Raw genomic sequence first — 26,007 nt, 5'->3', positions numbered from 1 at the left:
ATCAAATATTCATATTAATATCCGCATTTTTTCCACACTCATCTTATAGGTATGTTGTAACTTAGATGCCCAATATTCACTCCCACATAACGTAGCTAGCCTAATCATAGTTCTATTGAAATTACCTTTCATTTTGGAAGGGATCCTACAGTCACATAGCACCCCTGTCGCACTCCTATATTTCAACCATTATGTAGTGATCATATAAGTTACATCTTCAACTATTATTATGTTCTTCTAGATGATTGAATATAAATACTTGAATAAGTTGCATTTTGGCATTTGAACTCTATCCAGTTGAGCCTCACGTCCATTCAATCTATGCGAACAAAACTTTTAATGCATGCATTTCATTTACTTATGCTAAAACCCTTATTCTCAAGAGTTTTTCTTCATAACTCCAACTTTTAGTTAACTTTTTCACTAGTTTCACCTATTAAGACAACACCATTTGTAAATAACATGCACCATCAGACATCATCTTGAATATAACTATTTAACTCATCTATACCTAAGGTAAATATGTACATACTAAAATTAAGTTGATTCTTGATGAAAACTCACTGTTATAGGGAACTCATATGTATCTCCTCCCACTATTTTTACACTTATGACTGCCCCCTTGTACATATCTTTAATGAAATTTATATGTTTGAAATGGACTCTTTTCTTCTTTAGCACCCACCAAAGAACTTCTCTCAGTATCTTATCATATGCCTTTTATTGGTCAATGAATACCAGGTAGAGATCCTTCTTCTTTTTCTTATAAATTTTCATTAATCTTCTTAATGGCAAGATGGGCTATGTTATAGATCTACTAGGCATAAAACCAAACTAATTTTCTGATACCTTAATGTCCCAAGTCTATGTTCAATCACTCTTTCCCAAAGTTTTATCGTGTGACTCATTAATTTAATACCACGATAATTTGTATAACTTTGGATGTCTTCTTTATTCTTAAAGAAAAGAATCAAAGTGCTTTTCCTCCACTCATTTGGCAACTTTCTAGATTTTATTAGGTCATTGAATAGTTTGGTTAACCAAGCTACTCCAACCTCCCTAAGGCACTTCCATACTTTTATAAGTATACCATCCAACCCACAATCTCTCCTTATCTTTATATTCTTCACAAAATCTTTAACTTTAACAAACTTGATTCTATGAGGGTAGTTAAGGTTCTTTCTTTATCATAGGAATATTAAGGTTTGTAAAGTTATCCTCATAACTCAAATTAAATAGCTAATCAAAGTAGCATCACTATCTCCTAACAAAACTTATTGATTTTTTCCTTTAATACACTTGATCTAATTTAGATCTCTACTCCTCTTTTACTTTAGCCATATTAATTTGTACATCACCTCCTTGTTCAATTGTGTCCCCAACTTAAAATTAAAAAAAGAATTGCATACATACTAAATTCCAATTTTTTTGGTCTTATTCTCTTCTTTCAAACATTGTAATTGCATTATTACACAATGAAATACAATTTCTTTTTAGATGGTGTTTGTTTTAACTTATGAAATCAATTTACAAGCACTATGAAAATCTGCTTATAAGCCCCTTGTGTTTATAAGCTAATTTGAACTTATAAGCATTTAAAATTTTAACCAATTACATATTTGGTTAAAGTATTTATAAGTGACTGATAAACAATTGATGTGTTTGGTAAAAAATAGCTTATAAGCACATTTAGTATTAAAATGACCAAAAAGGATATCAAATAAGATTTATAATGAAATTTTAAAAATTAAATGAGTATTTTATAGTAAAATATTTGGTCAAACTAACTTATAAATAACAAAATGAAAAGTTGAGTCCCTTAACTTATTATTTTTAGCTTATAAGCTTAACTTATAATCAAAAAATTGTTATAAACAAAGAAACCAGCTTATTTTTAGAGCTTGCAAACTGATTTAACCAACTTATAAATTAAGACAAACACATTTTTAGTACTTAGGAATCTTTTGAAATGCAGCGTACGTGATAATTGTATTTATAATATGTGAATATTTCTACTAGTTATAAAATTTCAATGATAATATTGCTAATAATTATATAAAATTAATAAAACTAATTATTATTTAAATTTTATTATAACCTCTTATAAAATTATAGTTTTATTTATATTAGGTATCAAAATTCTTTTAACATGAATTATGAGATTCATTAAATATCATTTTTTTTATTTAATGGAAGTTTAGTTGAATAATAATTAGTAGACTATATATGAAGAGATGGTCCTTTTTCCTTTTAAGCATAAAAATGATAAATCTCATAATTGATAGGTAAGAAGACTCAAACTCAAATTACTATTTCTTACACCTTTAAAAGTAAAAAAAAAAAAAAAAATCACCGAGCAGATTATCCCCTATATAGCATTCAACAAACATGAATGAAGTATAATAAAATTATATATGAAATTATTATTATTATTATTATTAACCTCAGAAAAATTTTAAAATTTTATAAAGAAATAAATATTTATAAAGAATTAACATCAGAAGGGTTCAACTTGTAATCTTATTCAAATTAAAAATCACATTTATTATTAAATTATCTGTAACACCCTCCCGGTAGCAACTCTGTACATTCTACTGTTCCGGTGACCGGTGTCGGTCCGGACAGTTAGAACGTTCGAAAAAATATTTTAACTAAAGTGAGGAACCATAATTAACTCAAATATTAATAAGAAAAATTTAGTAAAAATTTTAGAAATAAAATAAAACTAAGTCAAATGAGCCGGTGCCCAAGCGATGGGTAACCCAGAGGGAAGTTGCGGTTCTCGCAACTAGAGCCCTATACCTGGGGAAAAATTCATAAAATAATTTTTGGGACTCCAGAGAAGGGTCATTGAGGTCCCTATGACATTAGAATGCCAAGAAAATATTTAGAAAATTTTTTCAATCGGTACAAACAATTTTGACCCGTTAAGCCAAACGGAGGGCATTTTGATCATTTCGCCTTCAGAGACGATTTTGGCCGACTTGTCCAGTTGAGTAAATAATTATTATGACAAAAAAATATAAATTAATGTTGATGAAAAATTAATTTAAAGTTAGTAGAAAAGAAAAGAAAAGAAAAATCAATATAATGCAAATAATGACATCATTATGATGTCATTTAAAAGTTCCCACCAATCACAATTAAACAACCATTTAATTAACTAATAAAAGAGACAATTGGGACCAAAGAAATTAAAAAACCTATCAGCCATCTTCTTCCCCATTCCAGCCGCACCACCATGGAAGCCCTCATCTCCTTCTTCATTCAAGCTTGAAAATCTCTCTAACCTTACCCCAAAACCTTTAACTCCCTTCACTAAAATTGGTCACCCAAACTTGCTAAAGTGTTTGGCAGCCTAGAAAAGGAAAGAAAGTGAAGTTTAAGCTTGGAAAATTCTGCCCTACAAGAGGTTAGTGCCTATTTATACATAAATCTTTCTTATTCCATGTTAGGGACTTGAATTGAGCATGAAAGTGTAACTTAAATAAAGTAAAACTTAGGCATATGCATCCCATGGAATTCGGCAGCCTAGTGAGGGTCATGATTTTGATTGTTTAGATGGACTTAAAGTAGACTAGAGAGGGTGTTTAAAGTATATATTTATGTGGATAATGAATTAGTTAGTTAACTAAGGTAACTAGTGTGAAATTGAAATGGGAATTAGGGTTTTGGGAGTGAAATTTGGACTTAGCTTATGAAATGATGAGTGAACATTCTAATGGTCAATTAGTGACCATTTGAGGTAAGTTGACCATAATTTGAAGTGAATTAGAGTATTACAAACTGAAATGGTATGCTGCCTAGTGAGGGCAGCAGGGGAGGCTGTGAGTCCAGCCTGTTTGGACTGCCATAACTCTGGCTGTGTAGGTTCAATTGGTGTTTGGCCAATTGGACATGAAACTAGACACATAATGGCACAATTTTGGTGAAGAAACCATGCCCAAAAGACCAAAGCAAGTGGACCAAAAACTGGCCCCAACCCGGATGTCCTGCAACCAGAATCTGCAGAATGACCAAATGAACAGTAATTGTTCATTTGGCCATAACTCATTGTAGAATGGGCCAATTGACCTGAAATTTTTACAGCAACAAGTTAAGATATAGACAAACAACTTTCATGAAGAAACCTACCCCAAATTATGGCCAGAACATATCCAATAAGGCAGTTGCAGTCACTGTTCACTGCACTGTAGATATGGTCAATTCTGCAGTTTTGCAATCCGGCCAGCTGTGGTTTTTGGACCATATCTGGAGCTACAAAACTCCAAATGGAGTGATTCAAAAAAATAAATTCAACTAGACAAAATAAGGAACAACTTTCATGTTTACCATTTCCTCAAATTCCCACTGTAACAGTCACAAATGGAATAGTAAAATTGGGGTACAAAAACTGAAAATTCTGCTCCCTTAGTTCTAAGCTTAAAAATGGTATTGGTGATTAATTCCAACAAGTTTTGAATGCAAAATGTGGTACATTGGGGGTGTTAAAACCAATGTACCTATTTTCTATCTAAAAGTCAACATTTTTATTGACCAATGAGGTGAATAGTGACACCAAAACTTGAAATTCAAAAATTGAAGAATTCAAAAGTATCAAATGCCCTAGTATACCCAACAAGATTGGTTTGGATAGTTTGACATGCCAATAGGGTTCAGTTAGCAGTATTGCACATGGCATTATGCCATTATGTGATTTTATGGCTTTTAGCCTTTCTGACCTTGTGTTGATATTTGGCCTTGTGCCTATTGTCATTACAGCTTATTAGCTATTCTGTTGCTCACCGGGAGATGCATACATGACCGATGGTGTGACGGCCCGAGGTACTAGATACCCAGCGCCAGTATACCCGTTTATCCAGTCCAGTCGTCCAGTATAGGTTACTTGGGCAACCAAAAGAATGAAAGTGGATAAAGTTAACGGAATAAATGATTATAACAAGTATAAAACCAGTAAAACATCGATACATTCAATACATATTTATTTTCTGTTATTTCCTTTTATTTTATTATTGCACCACTAAGCATTATTGCTTAGCGCGTTGCTTTTGCCACGCGTAGGTTCTGGAGATACTGATCGAGAGCCCAGTAGACCGCAGACTGGGTGAGACCATCCTGCAGCTCTGTATAGTGTCCGTGTCACCTCACCATCTTCAGTGCATTGGTAGGACACTGGGTTTCATTTTGATATTTTGTAACTAATTTTTATTTTCTCATATGTAATTGAACTTATGAAATGTATTTTGATGTTCATGTAAATAATGAGAATTGTGTTTGTGAATGGAAAAGTGAATGTTTATCTGTGATTTATACATGATTATCACATGAGATGAATGATTGAGAAATGAAATTGAAAAATGTTGAGATTTTGATATTGGAGTTTGAGATGATTGAATATGATTATTGGAAGTGTTTTTCACAGGTTCCGAAGAACTGTTTTCTCCATTTTTAGCCGGTACTCTGCCGGATTTTCTATAAAATTTTCGGAACCTCAAATAAATTATAATTTCAATAAATAACTTAAATAAATAATATTTCACAAGTTATATTCAAAAGTATGATAAAAATCAATTAAGGTAAAATAGAGTGTGCCGGTACACCGTGTGACATTGCTTACTCGGATATATTGTACACGGGTAAGGGGTGTCACACCTTGAATGTAAATCGGCTCTCTTTGAATGTAAATTCTGTTCTTGGATGTAAATTCTCTCTCCCTCAATTCCTGACTTGTTATATTTATATATGGTGTAAAAACCCTAATTTCAGAGTCCTAGAAGCATTAGGAGTCCATCCGGCTCGAGTTGGAAGAAAAAAAGATCGTATTAGAATTGCTGTCTGGGGACTTTACATGGGCCATCTAGTGATTCACGCCCCGTGTAAATTTCTGCCACTTCGATTTTCAAGTTTTCTTTAGTCCAGAGAGTTACACAGGGTAGGTTACACAGCCCGTGTACTACTTTTGGCCCTGTATTCTTCACATTTTGACTTCTAGATCTCTTCCAAACTCATCTTTGATTCTAGAACCACATAAAAACACCTGATAAAATATAAAAATCAATGAATTGAGTTGGATTAATATGTTTTCTAAAATAATAATGAAAACATATAAAAATAAACATAAAAAGATGCTAAATGCTAACAAAATGCAATGCATGTTAACATTAAATGTCTATATAATTTGATGCAATCACTTAGCTCCCTATACTAGACCTACACGGAAGGCCCATGGAGAGCTTAGGACAAGGCCTAGCCAAATTGGCTTGGGCCAAAGCCTTTGACTAGCTTTATTGTAAACTATTTTTATCCATTTTAAATGTGTACTAAGGATTCAAGTCATGCCCTAACCAAAGTAGCTATGGTTATGAGCCAAAAGGCTTAAAACCAAAGCACTAGGCCTAAGTTTGACAAAGTCAAGCCATTAGTTTTGCCTTAAAACCAACTCTCTCAAAAACCTCTAAACTTTTAGAAGGAATATGGTCCTAATATTAGTGGGCTAAGATTCATAAAGGATATCACTAAAATGTCCTTAAGCCTTACCTTGAAAATAATCATTTTGCCCTTGAAGATCATTTTGCTCACTGCCCTCTAAACTTTCAATTTTAATTACTTAAGTCCTTTATATCAACTTTTAGCTTGTTCAAGATCCTTTGCTCATATCTTTCTAGGTTTATCGTTGAGCTCTGTTATGCAATCCAATCATATAAATGCATGCTAGTACAAAAGTAAATGTCTATAGTAAAATATTGGATGGCAATATAAAAGTGTGATAAATTGGTGATGGAAATAATGAGAAAGGAAAATGGGACACCTAAAATAAACATGAAGGAAAATATTATTATGACAAGATTTTTAATTTTTAGATATTAATACACAATTATTTTCGAACAAAATTGAATAGTGAAAAAAAATTCATATAGATATTCTCAACTAATATGGGATTAAAATGATCTTTTATTGTCAATTTTATTGATTTTGAATTGTTGGAATTATTGTATTTATTTATTTATTGTAAATTTTGGAGCAAGGATGAAGTATTCTTTGGTGCAATAGACAGAAATATTGGAGAATATTTCCTTTTAATAAAAAATTAATTTATTAAAAAAATGAATTTTATAAAAATAGCCTCATCTGATTCAAAATAAAAAGATTCTTATTAATTATAATAAATCAAAGGGATTACAATGTTGAAGTTTATTATTTATTTATTTATTTTTAGAAAGTTGAAGTTATTCTTCTCTTGATTTCGATATATAAAAAATTCTTAAAAATAAGAAAGATATTAAGTATATCACAAATAGGCATATAAAAATATTTTATTATTAAATTATTTATTTAATAATAAATAATTATTTACTATTACTACTTGAGTTATTATTAGAAATATCACTTTATAATATTATATAAAATTATTAAAATTATTTTAAATTAAATTAAATATATTTTAATAATAATTTTTAAAATAATTAAATAATATTTTTAAATTATTTATTCAAGTATTCAATTTTTTTTAAAAAAAGTAAATTTAAACCTTAAAAACTTTTAAGTCTTTAACTCAGTCATTTTAAAAAATATAACGTTTTGAATTTAAGTTTCGGCTAAAATCAATTATAAAAAAGAAAACTTATTATAACAAAGCTTATAGACTAATTCTTGGTATGTTTTTAATAACAATTTGATTCTTAAAATCTAATTTTGTTAATAAATTAGTTATTATTATCTAAATTGATGATTAAGTGCTTTTTAACTTAAAATAATTTAGTTCATAAATTTTTATTTTATTAATAAAATAATTTATAACATTTTATTTTATTAATAAAGTCTCTATAAATAATTACTTAAATATAAAATTTAAATATTAATTTAGACTATTTTATTAATAAAATAAAATTTTAGGGGCTAAATTTAAAAAGCAATTAATAATAGAAATTAATTTATTAATAGAATTTAAATTTAAAGGTGAAATTATTACCCATAACAAATTAGAGTAATTTTGTTATATCTCATAAATTTAATTGTAAATTAAAAAAAATTAAAATAAAAAAGGCAAACAAGTGGAACTTGGGAAAGGACAAAGAAGAGGAAGAATACACAAGAAGAAATTCAGTTCAGCTGTGTAAAGACACAGACGACCTATGCCTAATCTTCCCAAAAGTCAGTGGGCATCATCATAGGACCACTGCCACCATTTTCAGCATTGGCATATGGTTTTAATCGTGATCTCACATTTTTTTTATTTATTTTTTCTTTTTAATTTTTTCAACACTATCATTTACATCATCTGTAAGAAATTGATGTTTCTTCCTTTGTCTCTCTTTCTTTGTGTGAATATGCTTTAGGATCCAATGTTATTCTGAAACACTCTCATCAATCAGCAGGATATTAGGGATTTCCATTATTAATAACATTTAATTATTTTAATAAGAATATAATCAATTGAGTTTAATTAGTAATTTTTAAAATTTTTTTTATTATCGATTCGATTAGTTTTAATTTATAATAATTACCAATATTAAAATATGGTGATGCTTGATTTTGATGACTGTAATTATAGGTAATTTGTTGTTTGATGTTTAATGATTTAATTTTTTTTAATGAAAAATTGATAGAACATAAGATTTTTTTTTCAATTATACTTTATTTATTTTATAAATAGTTTATATTATTCGGAGAGAGAAAAGAAATCTATAAGAATTTTTCTAAAATTTAAAAATTAAAATAATAAATTGTTTTTAGTTTTTGAGAAATGAAAAATTATAAACAGAAAATATTACATCCAAAATTTAAATTTTTTGATTTTTGAGTTAAATTCATTGATTTCTTGAATTAAATTAAAAAAAAATAAAAAACTCAATCTATTAATTTTTTTATTTTTAAATTAAATCAAGTTTAAATTAAAAATTTTAAATTAAATTAAATAAGAAATTAAAAATAGCTAAATTGAATTTCCCGATAAATACATATGCATGAAAATTAATCTTTAAGCCTTTCAATTATATATATATATATATATATATATATATATATATATATATATATATATATATATAAATTGAATGTATAGTTCTTACCTTTTAATTAATTTTATTATATTTTTAGTCATTTTATACTAAAATATTATATGGTTTGGCCTCATATATTTAGTTTCAACAATATTAATTTGTATACTTTAGGTCTTAAATAATTAGAAAAAATCTTTAGAAAATTATTTGTTGAGAGATTATTATTTTTTTTGTTTAAAAATGAGAAAATAAGAAATTATTTTAATAAGATAAAAAAAATAAAGACGATATATAATTAAAATAATAGGATGATTTTGTAATTTGCATATCTAATTAATGTTTGTTGTGAAAGCCTGTGAACACATTTAAAATGAAATTTACGTGTGAAACCAGAAGGTTTATAACATGCAACTTCCTAAAGATAATTTTTTTTTATATAAAACAATTTTTTTCTTTATTTAATTGATTGGGTAAATTACAATTTAGTGAATGAAATTTGATAAAATTTACAACTTAGTCCATATATTTTTAAACCAAATAATTTGTCTATTTGATTTGGTAAAATCTACGATTTAATTCCTTTATTTAATTTTTCATCTAACTGATCGTTAGTTATATCAAAAATACCAAAATATCCTTAATTTTGTATTTTTTTAATTGAAACAATTTAATTCCTAAAATTTTATATTATAAATAAAAAAGTTCTTTGATTTAAATTATATATACAAAATAGTCCATTAATTTTAAAAAAGTTTAAATCAATGGACTATTTGCTTATAATACAAAACCATAGGGATTAACCTGTTTAAATTAGAAAATATATAAAATTATGGGCATTTTGATATTTTTGTTATAATTAACAGTAAACTAAATGAAGAATTAGACAAAAATACTAAATTATCGGTTTTACTAATCACAATAACTAAATTGCTTGATTTTGAAAATATATACACTAAATTATAAATTTTATGAAATCTTAGAAACTAAATTATAGTTTATCCTAATTGATTTTGATTGAGACTCAAACTTTTAACCTTACCCTTTTAAATATGACTGATTCCAGCACTATTTTAGCTGATAATTAAAAAACCCAGCAAAGGCGAGTGCGGATTCTTCCAGGAAGAGCTTGGCTGGAAAGCATGAATTTTTGAGCAGGAGATAAGATGATGTTAGTTAGGCTTTTGGATTTATGGAGTGCACTGGCCCAGCAGACACAACATGCTTTTTCACTCAGGATTTTGAAAAATAAAAAAAGAAAATCCTGAAATTGTTGTATACACACTTGAATTGCATATTCAACCATTAAAGTGTTTCTCATGTATTGCATATGGTCATTGTTTATATGTTGAAGGAAAAAACAGGAAAAAAGAAAAGAAAGATGATGTATCTCTATCTAATAGCAAATTAAATATTTATTGAAATTTTATGGCTTGGAATATGTGAAATTATTGAATATTCGTATATATATATTATTCTTATATTTATAATTGAATATATTATTTATAAAGTTTTATTTTTGAAATTAAACCATAATGAAAATATTTTATTTATTTTTTTAATTTTTGGATTGCAGTATGAATAATATATTATGAGATTTTAAATTTGAATTGCAATTAAAATTAAATTTAAAAATCAAAAAATAATTTAATTTTTATTGGGTTAGAGAAATGTAGTTAAGAAATTAATTTGCAAGTTAAAAAATAAAATTTAAGGTGGTTGGGCTTAAACTTACTTTAAAAAAAAAAATCTATTGTAAAAAATTACATACACCCAAAAGTGTGTCACTTACTCTACTGCCACTCTACAAGGGTTCTCTTTTTTTTTTTTTTACCTCTCAAAAACAACTTACAAGAAAAAAAAAAAAAGATAATTAGCTAACAATAAATGCTTCTAAAGATAGTTGATTTTTTAAGGAAAATTAATAAGCCTAACTTGCTTTCAAAAACTAGCTCAAAAAAGAATAGTGCTCAAAATTTTATAAGGGACACATAACCTCTACCTCTGTGAAATTTTAAACACCCTTAACGTTTAGAATCAAACAATTGGAACATGAAACGCTAATAAGAGGGTCAATATCGATTAGAGAAGTCATAATACTATCTTAAGAAAATAAATCGAGTCTAACTCCCTATCAAAAGCTAGATATAAGGGAAGGGGAGGAGGGGGGGTGGGGGTGGGGGTCTTGGGTGGTGGAGGTGAGGAGTGCTCATAGTTTTATAAGAGTTACATTATCCTTATCCTAAATTGATGTGGGATATTAACTATTTAATATTTGATGTGTAAAATAATTTAATTATTTATATAAACTCATATTAAAATAAATTAAATTTTAATATGTCCACTCTTCAAATTTAACATGGTACTAAGACTTGGTTTGGCTTGTAGGTGTTAATAGGCCATAAGGCTGCGTAAGTTGGGCCTATATTAGGTTAATACGAACTAATATAGTGTTTGAAATGAATGAATTTCATAAAATTTTGTAGAATTCATTTTCAAATTCAAAATTTTATGTTTGGAAGGGAAAAAAAAATTCAATTTTATGATTTAAATTCTGCAAAATTGAACATAGTTATCCCAAAATTTATCAAAATAGATGTAATTTCCAAAATCTAAATCCCACAACTGAAATTATAAATAACATGTAGAAACAAAAAGACAAATGTAAGATTATTATGTTAAAGACAAATATAAGATTATTATGTTAAGTAAAATAAATATAACTATGAATTTATTATTTATTTTACAAATATGTCAAGGATATTTTAGAAAATAAATGTAAATAAATTTTAATTCCACTTTTAATTCCACATTTATTCCAAACATGATTTTGTGGAATTCAATTCAAATATATGTTTTGAATTTCAGTATACCAAACATAAAATTTATTTACAAATAAATTCTACCTGGAAATCATTAACAAATTAATTTTACATTTTGAATTTTAGCATGCTAAATGGGGTGTAATTATTAAGTGATAATCATATAGTTGTACTTGAAAAGAGAGCGTATGGATCTATATCTCACATCGGAAATAAAAATAAATGAAATAGTAAATATAATGATTGGGTTATAATATTAATTTGCCTAATTATTTTGATATATAAAATCATTTAAAAACTTATATAAGTATATATTAAAATAAGTCAATATGTAATATGTCTAACAATCTGTTTGGAATATAACAATTTTCTTTAGGGAGTGTTTGGTTTACCTGTTTGGTGCAGCTGATAGCTGATAGACACCCAAACAGGTAAACTATAGTGTTTGGCAAGCTCAAAAAAATAGAGCTGATAGCTGATGGGCAACTGATATGACACCCATCAGCTGCAGTTTGTATCAGCTCTATTTTTAGAGCTGTTTCTCATCAGCTGATAGCTGATTTGGTTTTATTTTTTATTTTGACCATATTATCCTTTTTTATTTAACTAGAAAATTAATATTATTAATATTTTTATTTTTTCATTTTAAATTTTAACATTTTAATTAACGTATTTTAATTTTGATAAAATATTTTTTATTAATAACATAAAATATAAAATATTTATTTATATCTAAAAACTTAAAATTAATTATAAATTTTTCTATTAACAATAATAATTATTTTATTATTTTATTTATATTTTTAAAATTATTTAATTATCTTAAAAAATAATTATTTTCTTATTTCAATAATAAAATAAATGATATAATATAAAAGATTAATAATTATATATTTATTTAAATAAATATAATATATTAATTTAATAATTATATATTTAATATAATGTAATAAATTTATAATTTTATATTTATTTAAATAATAAAATAAATTATATGATATATACCCTTATTAGTCATTTCACATATCAACAGCAACAGCTAAATATAATTTTACCAAACACTTAACATAAAACAGCTATCATCAGCTATCGCTATCGCCTATCACTAATGAATATGCCTATCACCAATACCTATCAGTTGTATTCAACAGTTAAACCAAACAGGCCCTTAATCTCAAAAGAGTTTGGTCAAATGCCACTATTTCTAACACAAACTCTCCATGATAAATTCAAGTCACCAATTCTAACAGTAATTAATATAACGGGATGTCATCTTATTTTCAATAAAAAAAAATGTAAGCAGGATTCTTTATATTAATTTATTTTGTTTGATTTGATTTAATTTAATTGATCTCTTTAATTCAGTTGGATTTGATTTATCATAAAATAAAATTTAATTTTTCAATTCGCAATCAAACCAATTGATGATTTGCATATCCACTAGTGGGTTTGTTAAAAAGAAGTGTGAATTAAGCGTGGGGTATGATTGATTAATCTTTCACAAAGTTGAAAATAAACCTTTCTACGTAAAGTCAATTATCCAAAACACAAAATGAAACATTTGAACAAAAGGTTATTATAATCAATTAATCTTTCAGAAAGTTGGCAGCCTTTGAATAATAACCTTACCTACTTTATAAGGCACCAGGCTAAGCTTCCCTTTCAATCCCAAATCTTTTGTTTATTTTTTGTTTAATTTTTATTTTTTTTTTAGATTTTTTTATTCAGAAACCATATATGGGACAGTACACAGTTCTTATAAATTAAGTATATATTTTATATATATATACACTCTCCACAGATGATACAGAATTTTGAAGGATCTATCCCATATGTTAAGACACTCAAAAAAATAGCATATGGTATTACATTTTGCACATGCAAAATTTTAGCTTTTTCTTAGAGAATACACACAGAGAATAGAGATGACACACACCCTTAGCAATTTGCTGTTTTGTTTCTCAAATTTTCCACAGACAAAATCAACAATTTGCTCTTCAAATTCTTTGTATATGCATATGTGGAATTCATGGGAAATTGCCCATTTATGCCATATTGAGAAAACAGAAGCAAATTCTAGCTAGTTTTAAGCAATAATTCACCAAATAAAAGAACAAAGCTCTAAATGATTTAATAAGTTCGGTGGAAGATAAATTGTCCTAATTCTATATTTGTTTCAGAAATATACTTAAAAAATTAAATTAATAAATTTTTTTTTATAAAAAATTAAGTCATTTTAAAAAAAAATGACTTCCTCTTTTATATTTTATAAATTTTAATAATCTTATTAAAATGTGAAAACACTTATATATATATATATATATATATATATATATATATATATATATATATATATATATATATATATATATATATATCAATTTAATATTATAATCAAATAGTAAAAAAAAATTTATATGAAATATTTTTCATAAAAAATTTTTCTTAAAAAATATTTTCAATATACAAATTATTTTTTGGGGAAACAAATTGAGGCACATTTCCATTTATAATTTAAGATTCGAATTTGTGATAATAAGATGAAAAATAAACTCACCAAACTCCCATTTGCCTACTAACCAAATTATGGAAATTGCTTGAAATATACCATTTTAGTACTTGTTTTATAACTAAATATCAAACTCCAATTTATTTTCTGTAATAATTTTCTTTAAAAAAAAAAGCATTACTATTTAATTAAAGCTGATAATTAAAAAGCCAGCAAAGGCGAGTGCGGATTCTTCCAAGAAGAGCTTGGCTGGAAAGCATGAATTTTTGAGCAGGAGATAAGATGATGTTAGTTAGGCTTGTGGAAATATGGAGTCCACTGGCCCAGCGGCCACAACACGATACAACATGCATTTTTACTCAGGATTTTGAAAAATAAAAAAAGAAAATCCTGAAATTGTTGTATACACACTTGAATTACAAGGATTCTACCTTATATTTCAAATATTCAACCCTTAAAGTGTTTCTCATGTATTGCATATAGCCATTGTTTATATGGTGAAGAAAAAAACGGGAAAAAAAAAGAAGAAAAGAAAGATGATGTATCTCTATCTAATAGCAAATTAAATATTCATTGAAATTTTATGGCTTGGAAAATGTGAAGTTATTGAATATTCGTGTATATATATTATTCTTATATTTATAATTGAATATCTTATTTATAAAGTTTGATTTTTGAAATTAAACCATAATAAAAAAATATATATTTTTTTAATTTTTGGATTGCAGCATGAATGATATATTATGAGATTTTAAATTTGAATTGCAATTAAAATTAAATTTAAAATTAAAAAAAAATTTAATTTTTATTGGATTAAAGAAATGTAGTTAAGAAAATAATTTACAAATTAAAAAATAAAATTTAAGGTGGTGGGCTTAAACTTAAAAAAAAAAAAAAAATACATACACCCAAAAATGTGTCACTCTACTACCACCCTACAAGGGTTCTCTTATTTATTTATTTATTTTTAATTCTCAAAAACAGCTTACAAAAAAAAAAAAAAAGATAATTGGCTAAAAATAAATGCTTATAAAGATAGTTGATTTTTTTAAGGCAAATTAATTAGTTTAATTCACTTCTAAAAAGCTAGCTCAAAGGGGAAGTGTGCTCAAAACTTTATAAGGGACACATAACCTCTACCTATGTGGGATTTTAAACACTCATAACGCTTGGAATCAAACACTTCAAACATGAAACTGTCACGACCCAACCTATGGGTTAGACCGGTACTAGGACCTGGGCCAGTTTAAAGGCCCCGAGACTCATAGTAAGCCTAACTATTCCTTAACCCAATTCTAAGGCCCATTTTAAGCCTAATTTCAAGAATTCAACCGGATAGAGTTTCGCCATAACATGGACCATATAGCAGAAAGTTTTTGACTCGCCCGACCTGTAAGCACAATATGTAATAATTTGGGGAGCTCAGCTCACCCTCTACATACTCATAATATTATAAAATCAAATAGGAGCTCAGCTCCCTCATCCAATCCAATCATACATTCATCTAATAATTTTATAGATCTAATTCAAATAAAACACTTCTAATACATGCGGAATTCTAGAAGTTAGTAAAATTATACAAAACATCACAGACATTAATAGATGACCTACGAGGGAGAGAGGCAAGTTAGAACTCAACAAGAAATCTCCTGTATCCTGGAAAAATAAGGTGAACAGGAGTGAGCGTTCGACTCAGAGAGTAAAATACCGATTTTAAGTATAATTTCTATAACTATCTAAAGCTAATGCATCTTAAAAAGTGGAATACAAGACCTTCATAATTTTCATACAAATCACATCATAACAGCAAAAAGGTAATTTGGAGCACTCACGCACCCATATAATATACAAACAGTACATATATGGGAGCTGATCTCCTATACAACTCTCTTAATCTAACTTCTGCCAACGAGTACATCTCAAGCCGGACTTTCACTTAATAGACCAAATGCGGGGGCTAGTGAGATCATCTCGAGCCGTGCCTAGCCCTACTTATCCATAAAAGGATCGGGTCCCAGCGAGTCAAGCTCCAGCCGCTTCTACCCGTCCTATCCATATCTAACACCACACACCACATGCACGCTAACACATGCACACTGCTTCAAATTATCATAAAACAACATCCATGGCACTTCATCAATTAAGAATACAATATAAAATGTGCCTAGTATTTAACTACATAGATATATATTTATAAGTGATGCATGAGCATGCCTGCACATATAATACTAATGAAATTATAATTAAAATCAATATTTTATTCACAAACGTGAACCGAGGTCACTGTGGCAGCTAGGCGAAGAAGGAAGGCTGTCCCGGCTCACCTAACAATTTCATTATAATTATTTAATATGATTGATTCAATACAAGCTTAAAAAGAATCAAAGACACCCTAAGTCGTGTTAAAAATCCGACAGAATCTCCCATATATCTAAGACCTATTTAACCTGTAAAAGGATTCAAAACACTTCTATATCCACAAGTCACACAACCACAACTCAATCACATCACATGGCCCCTCCTGGACCCATCCAAACAGTCAACCACCACAATTTAAAAAATTACCATTTAGTCCCTACAACTAATTGCAAAAACTATCCAAATGAGCTCTAAAAATTCTAAAATTTTATCTTGCAATTCTTAGCAATATTATTAAGCTAATGTAAAAGGAATTATAATTTTCTAACCTATCACAAATATTTTATAGATTTTTAATAGAAATCAGGCCTAGATAATTAAGAAAAATGAGGGTTTGGGTTTACCTATGCCAATTCTGACCCTTGGTACGCGTCCGGGACGTTTGAAAATGGTGTGGTAGCCTATAATCTCAACCCAATTCTGAAGCTTTTCTGATAACCTGCCTGGCCTAAAATTGCAGACCCGAGCAACTGTCGAATTTCCCCGTAATGAGCGTACCTACGTGAAGCTCACAACACAGGCGTTAGTATATAATTTTTATGAAATTTATCAAGTTCATTTAATGCCCAAAAAAATACTGCGAAGTTTTATGGAATCCACCGAAAAACGATGTCTGGAAATTTTGAAATGGGTATTGCCGTGAAGGTCTCGTCGAGGGGAGCACTCCGGTACTTTTCGATTTTTCGTGGGGTCACAGTTTGCAAGAAATCTAGTCCAAAAATCGAAATTGGCTAAAATTTCCCGGATAAAAATTGAACAAATCACTTGATGGTTTTTTATGTTCTTGGTGTCTATAGAAAGCTCTTGAGGTGTAAATAGGTTTTGGGACAAGACCCGATCCAATCGGTGGCCGGATCGACCGGAATCTGCTCAGGAAGTTAAAGCAGCACGCGCACGCAGGGGGAAGTTTTTGGCGCGGTTTTCCGGCGACCTGGAGGCCAGCCGGCGGAGGGGAGGCGCGGGGAAGGTTGCTGGCGACGCGGGGAGGAGAGAGGAGGGGAGGCGGCGGTCGGCGCGGAGAGAGAGGGAGGAGAGAGAAACAGGAGGGAGAAGTGGAACATCGAGGAGAGAGAAGAAAGGAGAAAAAAAGAAGGAAGGGGTCCAATTCGATTCGATCAGTCCGGTTTGGTTTGATTTGATTTGGCCGGTTCGATTCAAAATACCCAAAATTAAATTTTTGCTTTGCCTTGGGATAAAAAATAAGGCGCAAAAATTCTGAAAAAATTATTGAAAACTCAAAAAAATTTGTAGAGTTTAAATATATTTTTAGTTTTGCTACGTGATCTTTAAATTAATTCATAAAAATTAACAAAGTTTATTTATTTTGAAAAATCAAACCCGATTTTCAAAATTCGAAAAAATTCAAATATTTTTTCAAAATTTTTAATAAAGTAAAATACTAATATTTATCTATAAAATAACAAATTTAAAAATTAGAGGTATTATAGAAACACTTATGAGAGGCTTAATATCGATTAGAGAAGTCCTAATACTATCTTAAGAAAATGAATCGAGCCTAACTCGCTATCAAAAGCTAGCTCCAAGAGGAAAGGGGGGTTGGGTGGGGGAGGGGAGGAGTGCTCAGAGTTCTATAAGAGTTATATTACCCTTATCCTAAATTGATGTGGGATATTAACAATTTAATCATTTGATGTGTAAAACAATTTAATTATTTATATAAACCCATATTAAAATGAATTAAATTGTAATATGTCTACTCTCTAAATTTAACATGGTATCAGGAATTGATTTGGCTTATGGGTGTTAACAGGCCATAAGGCTGTGTAAATTGAACGCATACTAAGTTAATACTAACTCCCATAGTATTTGAAATGAATGAATTTCACAAAATTTTATAGAATTTATTTCCAAATTTAAAATTTTATGTTTGGAAGAAAAAAAAATCAATTTTATGATTTGAATTCCGCAAAATTGAACATAATTATCCCAAATTTTATCAAAATAGATGGAATTTCCAAAATCTAAATCCCACAACTAAAATCATAAATAACATGTAGAAAGAAAAAATAAAAAGACAAATAGAAGATTATTATGTTAAGTAAAATAAATTTAATTATGAATTTATTATTTATTTTATAAGCATATCAAGGATATTTAAGAAAATAAATGTAAATAAATTTTCAATTCTGCATTTATTTTAGATATGATTTTTAAATTTTAGTATACCAAACACAAAACTTATTTACAAATGAATTCTACCCAGAAATTATTAACAAATTAATTATGCATTTTGAATTTCAGCATGCTAAACGGTATAATTGTTAAGTGACAATTATATAGTTGCACTTGGAAAGAGAGTGTATGAATCTATATCCCATATCGAGAATAAAAACAAATGAAATAGTAAATATAATAATTGAGTTACAACATTAACTTGATTAATCATTTTGATGTGTACAACAATATAATAACTTATATAAGTCTATATTAAAATAAATCAATATGCAATATGTCCAACACTCTATTTGAAATATAACAATTTTCTTTAATCTTAAAAGAGTTTGGTAAATGCCACTGTTTCCAACAACAAACTCTCCATGATAAATTCAAGTCACCAATTCTACCAGTAATTAATAAAAAGGGATATCATCTTATTTTCAACAAAAAAAAATGCAAGCAGGTTATTTATATTAATTTATTTTATTTGGTTTGATTTAATTTAATTGATCTCTTTAATTCAGTTGGATTTGATTTATCATAAAATAAAATTTAATTTTTCAATTCGCAATCAAACCAATTGATGATTTGCATATCCACTAGTGGGTTTGTTAAAAAGAAGTGTGAATTAAGTGTGGGGTATGATTGATTAATCTTTCACAAAGTTGAAAATAAAACTTTCTATGTAAAGTCAATTATCTAAAACACAAAATAAAACATTTGAACAAAAGGTTATTATGATCAATTAATCTTTCAGAAAGTTGGCAGCCTTTGAATAATAACCTTACCTACTTTATAAGGCACCAGGCTAAGCTTCCCTTTCAACCCCAAACCTTTTGTTTATTTTTTGTTTAATTTTTATTTTTTTGAAATTTTTTTATTTAGAAACCATATATGGGATAGTACGCAGTCCTTATATATACACACTCTCTATAGATGATACAGAATTTCAAAGGATCTGTCCCACATATTAAGACACTAAAAAAATAGCATATAGTATTACATTACGCACAAGCAAAAGTTTATCTTTTTCATAGAGAATACACACAGAGGATAGAGATTACACACACCCTTAACAATTTGCTGTTTTGTTTCTCAAATTGTCCACAGACAAAATCAACAATTTGCTCTTCAAGTTCTTCGTATATACATATGTGGAATTCATGGGAAATTATAACTCTGAATTAGAGCTTGGCCCAATTCTATAATAATGAGACGGGCTTATGTCACGTTGAGAAACAGGAGCAAATTCTAGCTAGTTTTAAGCAATAATTCACCAAATAAAAGAACAATGCTATAAATGATTTAATAAGTTCGGTGGAAGATAAATTGTCCTAATTCTATATTTGTTTCAGAGAATATTTTCTATATTGTTCAATATTTTAAGTACTTAAAAAAATAAATTACTAAAAAATATTTTTATGAAAAAATTAAGTAATTTTAAAAAAAATACTTCCTTTTTATTTTTTATAAATTTTAATAACCTTATTAAAATGTGAAAACATTTATATGTACATAATATAAATATATAACATCAATTTAATATTGCAATTAAATAATAAAAAAATTTTTATAATTTTTTTTAAAAATATTTTCAATATACAAATTATTTTTTGATAAACAAATAGAGTTGCATTTCCCAAACTCCCATTTGCCTAGTAACCAAATTATAGAAATTGCTTGAAATATACCATTTTATCAATTGTTTTAGAACTAAATATCAACTCCAATTTATTTTCTTTAATAATTTTCTTTAAAAAAAAGCATTGTTTTCTATAATTAAAAGAAAACATGCAACTTTAGTCTAGCTTAATTTGCTAAAAACATATCATTCACCTAATATCAGGAAAAATAAAAGTGAAATTGGCGGTAAAAATCTCTCCTTATTCATTGACCTGTACGTATGGAAGTTACATGGCATTGTATATGTACAGGATTTGTTTACGCAGACAATGATTTACCACATGCAAAATAATTTCAAATTCGATCATGCTAGTACCAAAAATTATCAGCCGTTCTCTTTTCCTCAATTTTCCCTTATATTTCTGCTGTTGAAAGAATCATTCTTGATTCTCCACTGTTTTTGGATCAGTAACACTTGAAATCACGGTGACCTTGGATATTTAAGCAATGGTTAGTCATTCTGTGCTTTTGATGAAACCAGTGATGTGGAATCAGCTCCACCCAGTGTCAAGCAAAACTTAAATTTTCCTCCAAATTAACCATCTGCCAACAACTTTGTTCTTGTCCATCTTGTAATCAGGAATTGTTCTAGGAACTAGGATCAGAAACTGTTTCGTTAGATATGTTCGTTGCAGTGGCATGGTTGTCGTGGTCATCATCACCAGCATATTCAAATGCTGAGTTAGCATCCATATCCCTTTCTGGACAGTCGAACTGAACACATTCAGGAACTTCATAATTGTAGTTCTCCGAGTCCCGAGTCCTATTAGAGAATGCCAGATTTTCTTTCTTTACAACATTCAACACAAACCCATTGTGGATCCTTTCAGGCTGCAAAACTTCATCTTCAGTGACTGTAATGCTAGAATTATTCACAGACAATCTATTGCTAGAATCCCTCTGTTCAAATTCGCTTACCAAATTTCTCTCTGGTGTTGTCACCCTGGACATCTTATTATATGGATCCCGGATTCCCATCTGAGCCCCTGGAGAGTTGGGATGAGTCATGAAGCCTTCGGTCAATTCAGTATCAACATCCAGATTTTGGACGAAGTCAATAAATTGATTTGCAGAAGTAGTTCTCATCAATGGTCCACCAGATCTCGTCCAAGAATTTACATCTACACTTTCAGATTCACTATCGCTTCCATCATGTATGTTACGGTGCATCTGCACATTTCCACCAGAAGGCGCTTCCCATCCAGATGCACCAACACCTTGATGAAATGTTGAAGCAAAATCAGTGAGGTCTTCTTCCAGTGAGCCTGTTGAGTTCTCTCGAGCAATGCAGTTCCAAGATGGAATTCTTTTAGAAGCACTGAATTTGACAGTGCTGGCAGCTGTGGTGGCTAGACCATGAGAAGCAGCAGCAGCCCTCTCAGCACTCCTTTTGAGTCTACGCATGTGGTTGAGAATTGCGACACACTCATCAAGACAGATCTCAATGCCACAGTTAGCTTTTATGGCTGAAAGTTTCTCCCATGTACACCTGCTCCCTTGGTTGATTGCCTTATGAAGCTCCTCATCAGTTGGATTTTGTATAATTTTTGATATCTGCATAGCAAAAAATGTCATTTAATTCTCATCTTGAGGTATTCAGAAACATCACAAATAATTGACAACAGACAATTTAAAGAAAAACATTACAAACAAAAAAAAAAAACAAGGATTTGTAAGAATAGTCAACTGCTGAAAAATTTTATTTTGGCAATTTCTACATTCACCTTCAAATGCTTAACAAATTTTTGAACCTTTAAATCCATGATTCAGATTGCTGCCCAATTAGAGTAAACCTTTTATTTTGTAGATACCTGAGCGACAGTGGCAGGCATAACAACAGTGACATCACCCTCCCAATCTTGAGCAAAAAGCTTGGCAACTCCCCTCAATGGAAAACCAAGTTCCAGTACCTGATTGAATCTATGTTTTACCTCCATCTCGGTAAGATGAGCAAGCTACAAAGTTAAATACCAAAATGCCTTAGTTTTCATTTCAGTAGGGCATTAAAAGAGAAACAAACAGCAAAATTAGTATAAAATAGCTATACAGAAAAGGTCTTAAGCTGTGAATCTATCCTAATTCCTATATCAGTAACATTAAAAATTAAGGTTTATGCCATGAGTTGGGTGCTGCATAAAGAGTGCTTGGCTGCTACTTAAATAACACGAGTTATGCAGAAAAGGTCATCTGCTAGCTTTGTCTCTATATCCCTCAGTACTAAGCCTTGCTGCTTATGGTTTCTCACATCCACATAAAAATGCTCTCGAAATCATAAACAAGATTACAAAGATGAAAAACCAAAACCAGTAGTGGTGAACAAGGAACAAATAATGGGCTGGGTGGCATGTCGGAATTCACTAAACAATTTTGTAAATAATTTATATATGAAAACCACATTCAAGCCATACTCAATCCAGACAAGTGAACTCAACTGATGCAATTCCATAGAGAGGATTGAGACAATTAAGAAAAATAGAGACAATCAACTTCAGAAGATTTTCAGTACAGACGCAAGCAGATATGCAAATTAAGACTGATTAGGTTAAGGAGAAATCAATGTAAATTTGAAGCAATGTATACATACCTTTGCAGCGAAATTACCACCATATGCTCTCACAAATTCCTTCATTCTCAATAGTGGAGCAATGTGAGGATTTGCCTGACTCACAATAAAATGATTGACATTGAACAGTTCCTTCAATTGCATCATTGGTAAATCACTTTCCAAGGTACCATCTCTCCACCGGCGTGCAGATGCGCTTGATCCTTCCACTGGATCCAGATTAAAAGGTGGATGATATGGAACAATTTCCCCACTCCTGTCCTTCGCCATTAGTTCCTGGGCTTCAAAAAGGCCAGGAAAGGCACAAGAAGCAGTGACTGCACTCCATATAACAACATGAGGTGAAGTAAGGTAGTTAAGGCACCTAGGAGGCTCATGCTTTCTAGGGGAGCAAACTGTGATCCCAAGAATTCGACCTGTCATGTCATAAGCTTCTTGAAATGTAAGATTACTAGTGAGATGCCTTAACATCCATTGCAACTGCTGGATTTCATGGATAGCTCCTTGTGTCCTGACCCTCTTCACAACATTAAGAAGCCCACCCATCCGATCAAAAAACTGCAATGATTGCAAAGAATTCTCATAAAAGCTTTGTAACTCTGGCCATGATTTAGTGGCAACAACAGAACACACAATGGATCCCACACTAGAACCAGCAATTATTCTTGGCAAAAGCTTATGCTCAACCAGTGCTTTAACCACACCCACATGAAATGCTCCAAGGGAAGCACCACCACTCAAAAGCAAAGCTGTTCTCCCAAATGCATGTCTTGTCTCGTGCATGAAAGAAAGCTTCTCTTCCAGTTTAAGCTCCTCCGAATCTGAATCACAAACCATTCTCAGCTGAGTTGAGACCTCATCGATGTATTCCTTTATGAGCATGGGCACTTGAAGCCTACCCTTATGAAGCTCTGGGTTACACATATTACCAAGATTTCTTATCAGATCTGCTCTCATGCAAAAGATGATGTCTCTAAGAGATCCCTCTTGTCGACGGTGTCGGAGCTCCTGAAGTTTATTTCTCACTAGTTCTTCATCATAAAGGTCTGATTCATGCATCTTTGGTGTCTCTTTGTCAAGCATCTTTGCAGCATGTGCCCACTCTTCATATGTCAATGCAGTTCTCATCATATTCCTCCAAAATTTCCTCCGGTAAGCCATTTCAGCCCTCAATTTCACAATGGTGTATCGTTTCAAAAGAAAAGCAATTAAAGTCACCATGGCCAATATCCCTTGAGGATTCCGTGGATGCAACCACGAAAATATGGATGCAGAAGCATCTCTAAATCTATGAAAGTAATTCCATAACACATGATAGATTTTACGCCTCAAATGTGACATTGACTTGCAGAATAACACTCTGAAAGCAATCGTCCTACCAATGATCGTTGAGGGTCCAATTGAAAAGGGATCAACATAGGCCTCATTACTTATATCCATATCTTGGCTAAAGAAAGATTGTATCTTGCTGAATTCCTGTAACTCAACAACAAGATTTGCTCATAGGAACAAATATTATGAAACAATAAAATGGCTCAGAGACTACAATGAAGAGATCACCACAAAACTAAATTTCATAACTTTTTAAAGATGCACAAAGCAAGACAGCTGAAAAAGTTGAGTAAGGACAATTAGATGAATGAATTTGTTCCTCCAAATTAGATATGTAACAATCAATTGAGAAAATAATTGCACCACTGGACTCAAAGCCTCTTAACTATGCTCTAGGCAAAAGGAAGCTTTTGTGGTAGAAAGTAAATAGATTAGCAATAAAAAAAATGCAAATTTATATAAGAGAGACATGTATGAAAGTAACAAAATCCAACCTCTTGATTTGGCACAGTACTCCAAATTCAGCAGCCAAATGGGTCAAAAACTCGCATTGACCATCCCAGATCCTGCTAACCAAGCCAAGAAAACCCCTCAAACGTAAATAACACACCAAAAAAAAAAAAAAGAAACAAGAACTGCCAAATTACTATTTCATATCACCATCAGAAAAATTTTCAACGTCCAGAAAAGAAAGAAAGAAAGAAACAGCCAACCCCAAAAATTGAAGAAAAGGAAAAACCCAGAAGGGATATTCCCGGCAAAAGAAGCATAATCGCGGGCATACAGAGAGAGAGGAATTAAATAGAAGAATGGAAGTCTTGGGATACGTGAAACAGAGAGATAGTGATATGGCGACCAAATTTTGAACGTGCAGAAAGATGGCGGTCATTTTGTATTAGAGAGAGACGTGCAATCGAATTGAAGGGGGAATGGATTTATATAAAATAATAATAATAATAATTTGTAGATCCACTGAAGTTTCTATTTTTGCTTGTTTGTGTAGTAGTAGTTGTGCAGCTTTTGCTTTTCTTGCACTTTCAAGACACCATTCCACTCCACATGCGACCATGAAACAAGGAAAATATTAAAAAAAAATTATAAATTATAATTTTTTTTAAATAAATTATAATTTAATCTTTATAATTTAATAAAATATATATACTAATTCTTATACTTTTAAAAGTCATCTATTAAATACTTGCCAACTTAATAATATTAACAAATTACTACCGCTATTAGAATAAGTTTAATTTCACATTAACTTTTAACAAAATAATTAAAATAGTACATAATTTTAACATGAAATGACTAAATCCTTTAAATTTTATTTTAGCAATAAAATAATCCATTGATTTAATAAATGTGAATTTTATTATATTAAAAAAATTTAAATTTAAATTTAAATTATAATTATTAAAAATATGTATTAATTATTTTAAAATCTTTAAAAATTTTAATAAATTACTAATTTTAATAAATTAATTCTTAAATATTATAATTATTTAC

General features: G+C 29.6%; 1 protein-coding gene across 3 annotated transcripts; it reads right to left on the bottom strand.

Annotated features, from left to right (window-relative positions):
* Positions 1–20,786: 20,786 nt before the first annotated feature.
* Positions 20,787–25,619, bottom strand: LOC110639361 (triacylglycerol lipase SDP1). 3 transcript variants are annotated; one of them, XM_058141707.1, is made up of 5 exons: positions 24,996–25,619; positions 23,191–24,645; positions 22,418–22,561; positions 21,525–22,160; positions 20,787–21,437 (listed from the first exon to the last, which is right to left on the bottom strand). In XM_058141707.1, exons 2-5 carry the CDS (start codon positions 24,607–24,609, stop codon positions 21,195–21,197), a joined length of 2,442 nt encoding a protein of 813 aa, XP_057997690.1. In that variant the 5' UTR covers positions 24,610–24,645; positions 24,996–25,619; the 3' UTR covers positions 20,787–21,194. The 3 variants fall into 3 exon arrangements, with proteins under 3 accessions (XP_057997690.1, XP_057997688.1, XP_057997689.1); XM_058141705.1 differs by having other exon boundaries at positions 20,787–22,160; positions 24,996–25,618; XM_058141706.1 differs by lacking the exon at positions 24,996–25,619 and having other exon boundaries at positions 20,787–22,160; positions 23,191–24,931.
* Positions 25,620–26,007: the final 388 nt, after the last annotated feature.

This window comes from Hevea brasiliensis, unplaced genomic scaffold, assembly GCF_030052815.1.
Source record: "Hevea brasiliensis isolate MT/VB/25A 57/8 unplaced genomic scaffold, ASM3005281v1 Scaf206, whole genome shotgun sequence".
NCBI lineage: Eukaryota > Viridiplantae > Streptophyta > Magnoliopsida > Malpighiales > Euphorbiaceae > Hevea > Hevea brasiliensis.
The sequence above is the reverse complement of the archived record's forward strand: the minus strand, read 5'-3'. Positions and strand labels throughout refer to the sequence as shown.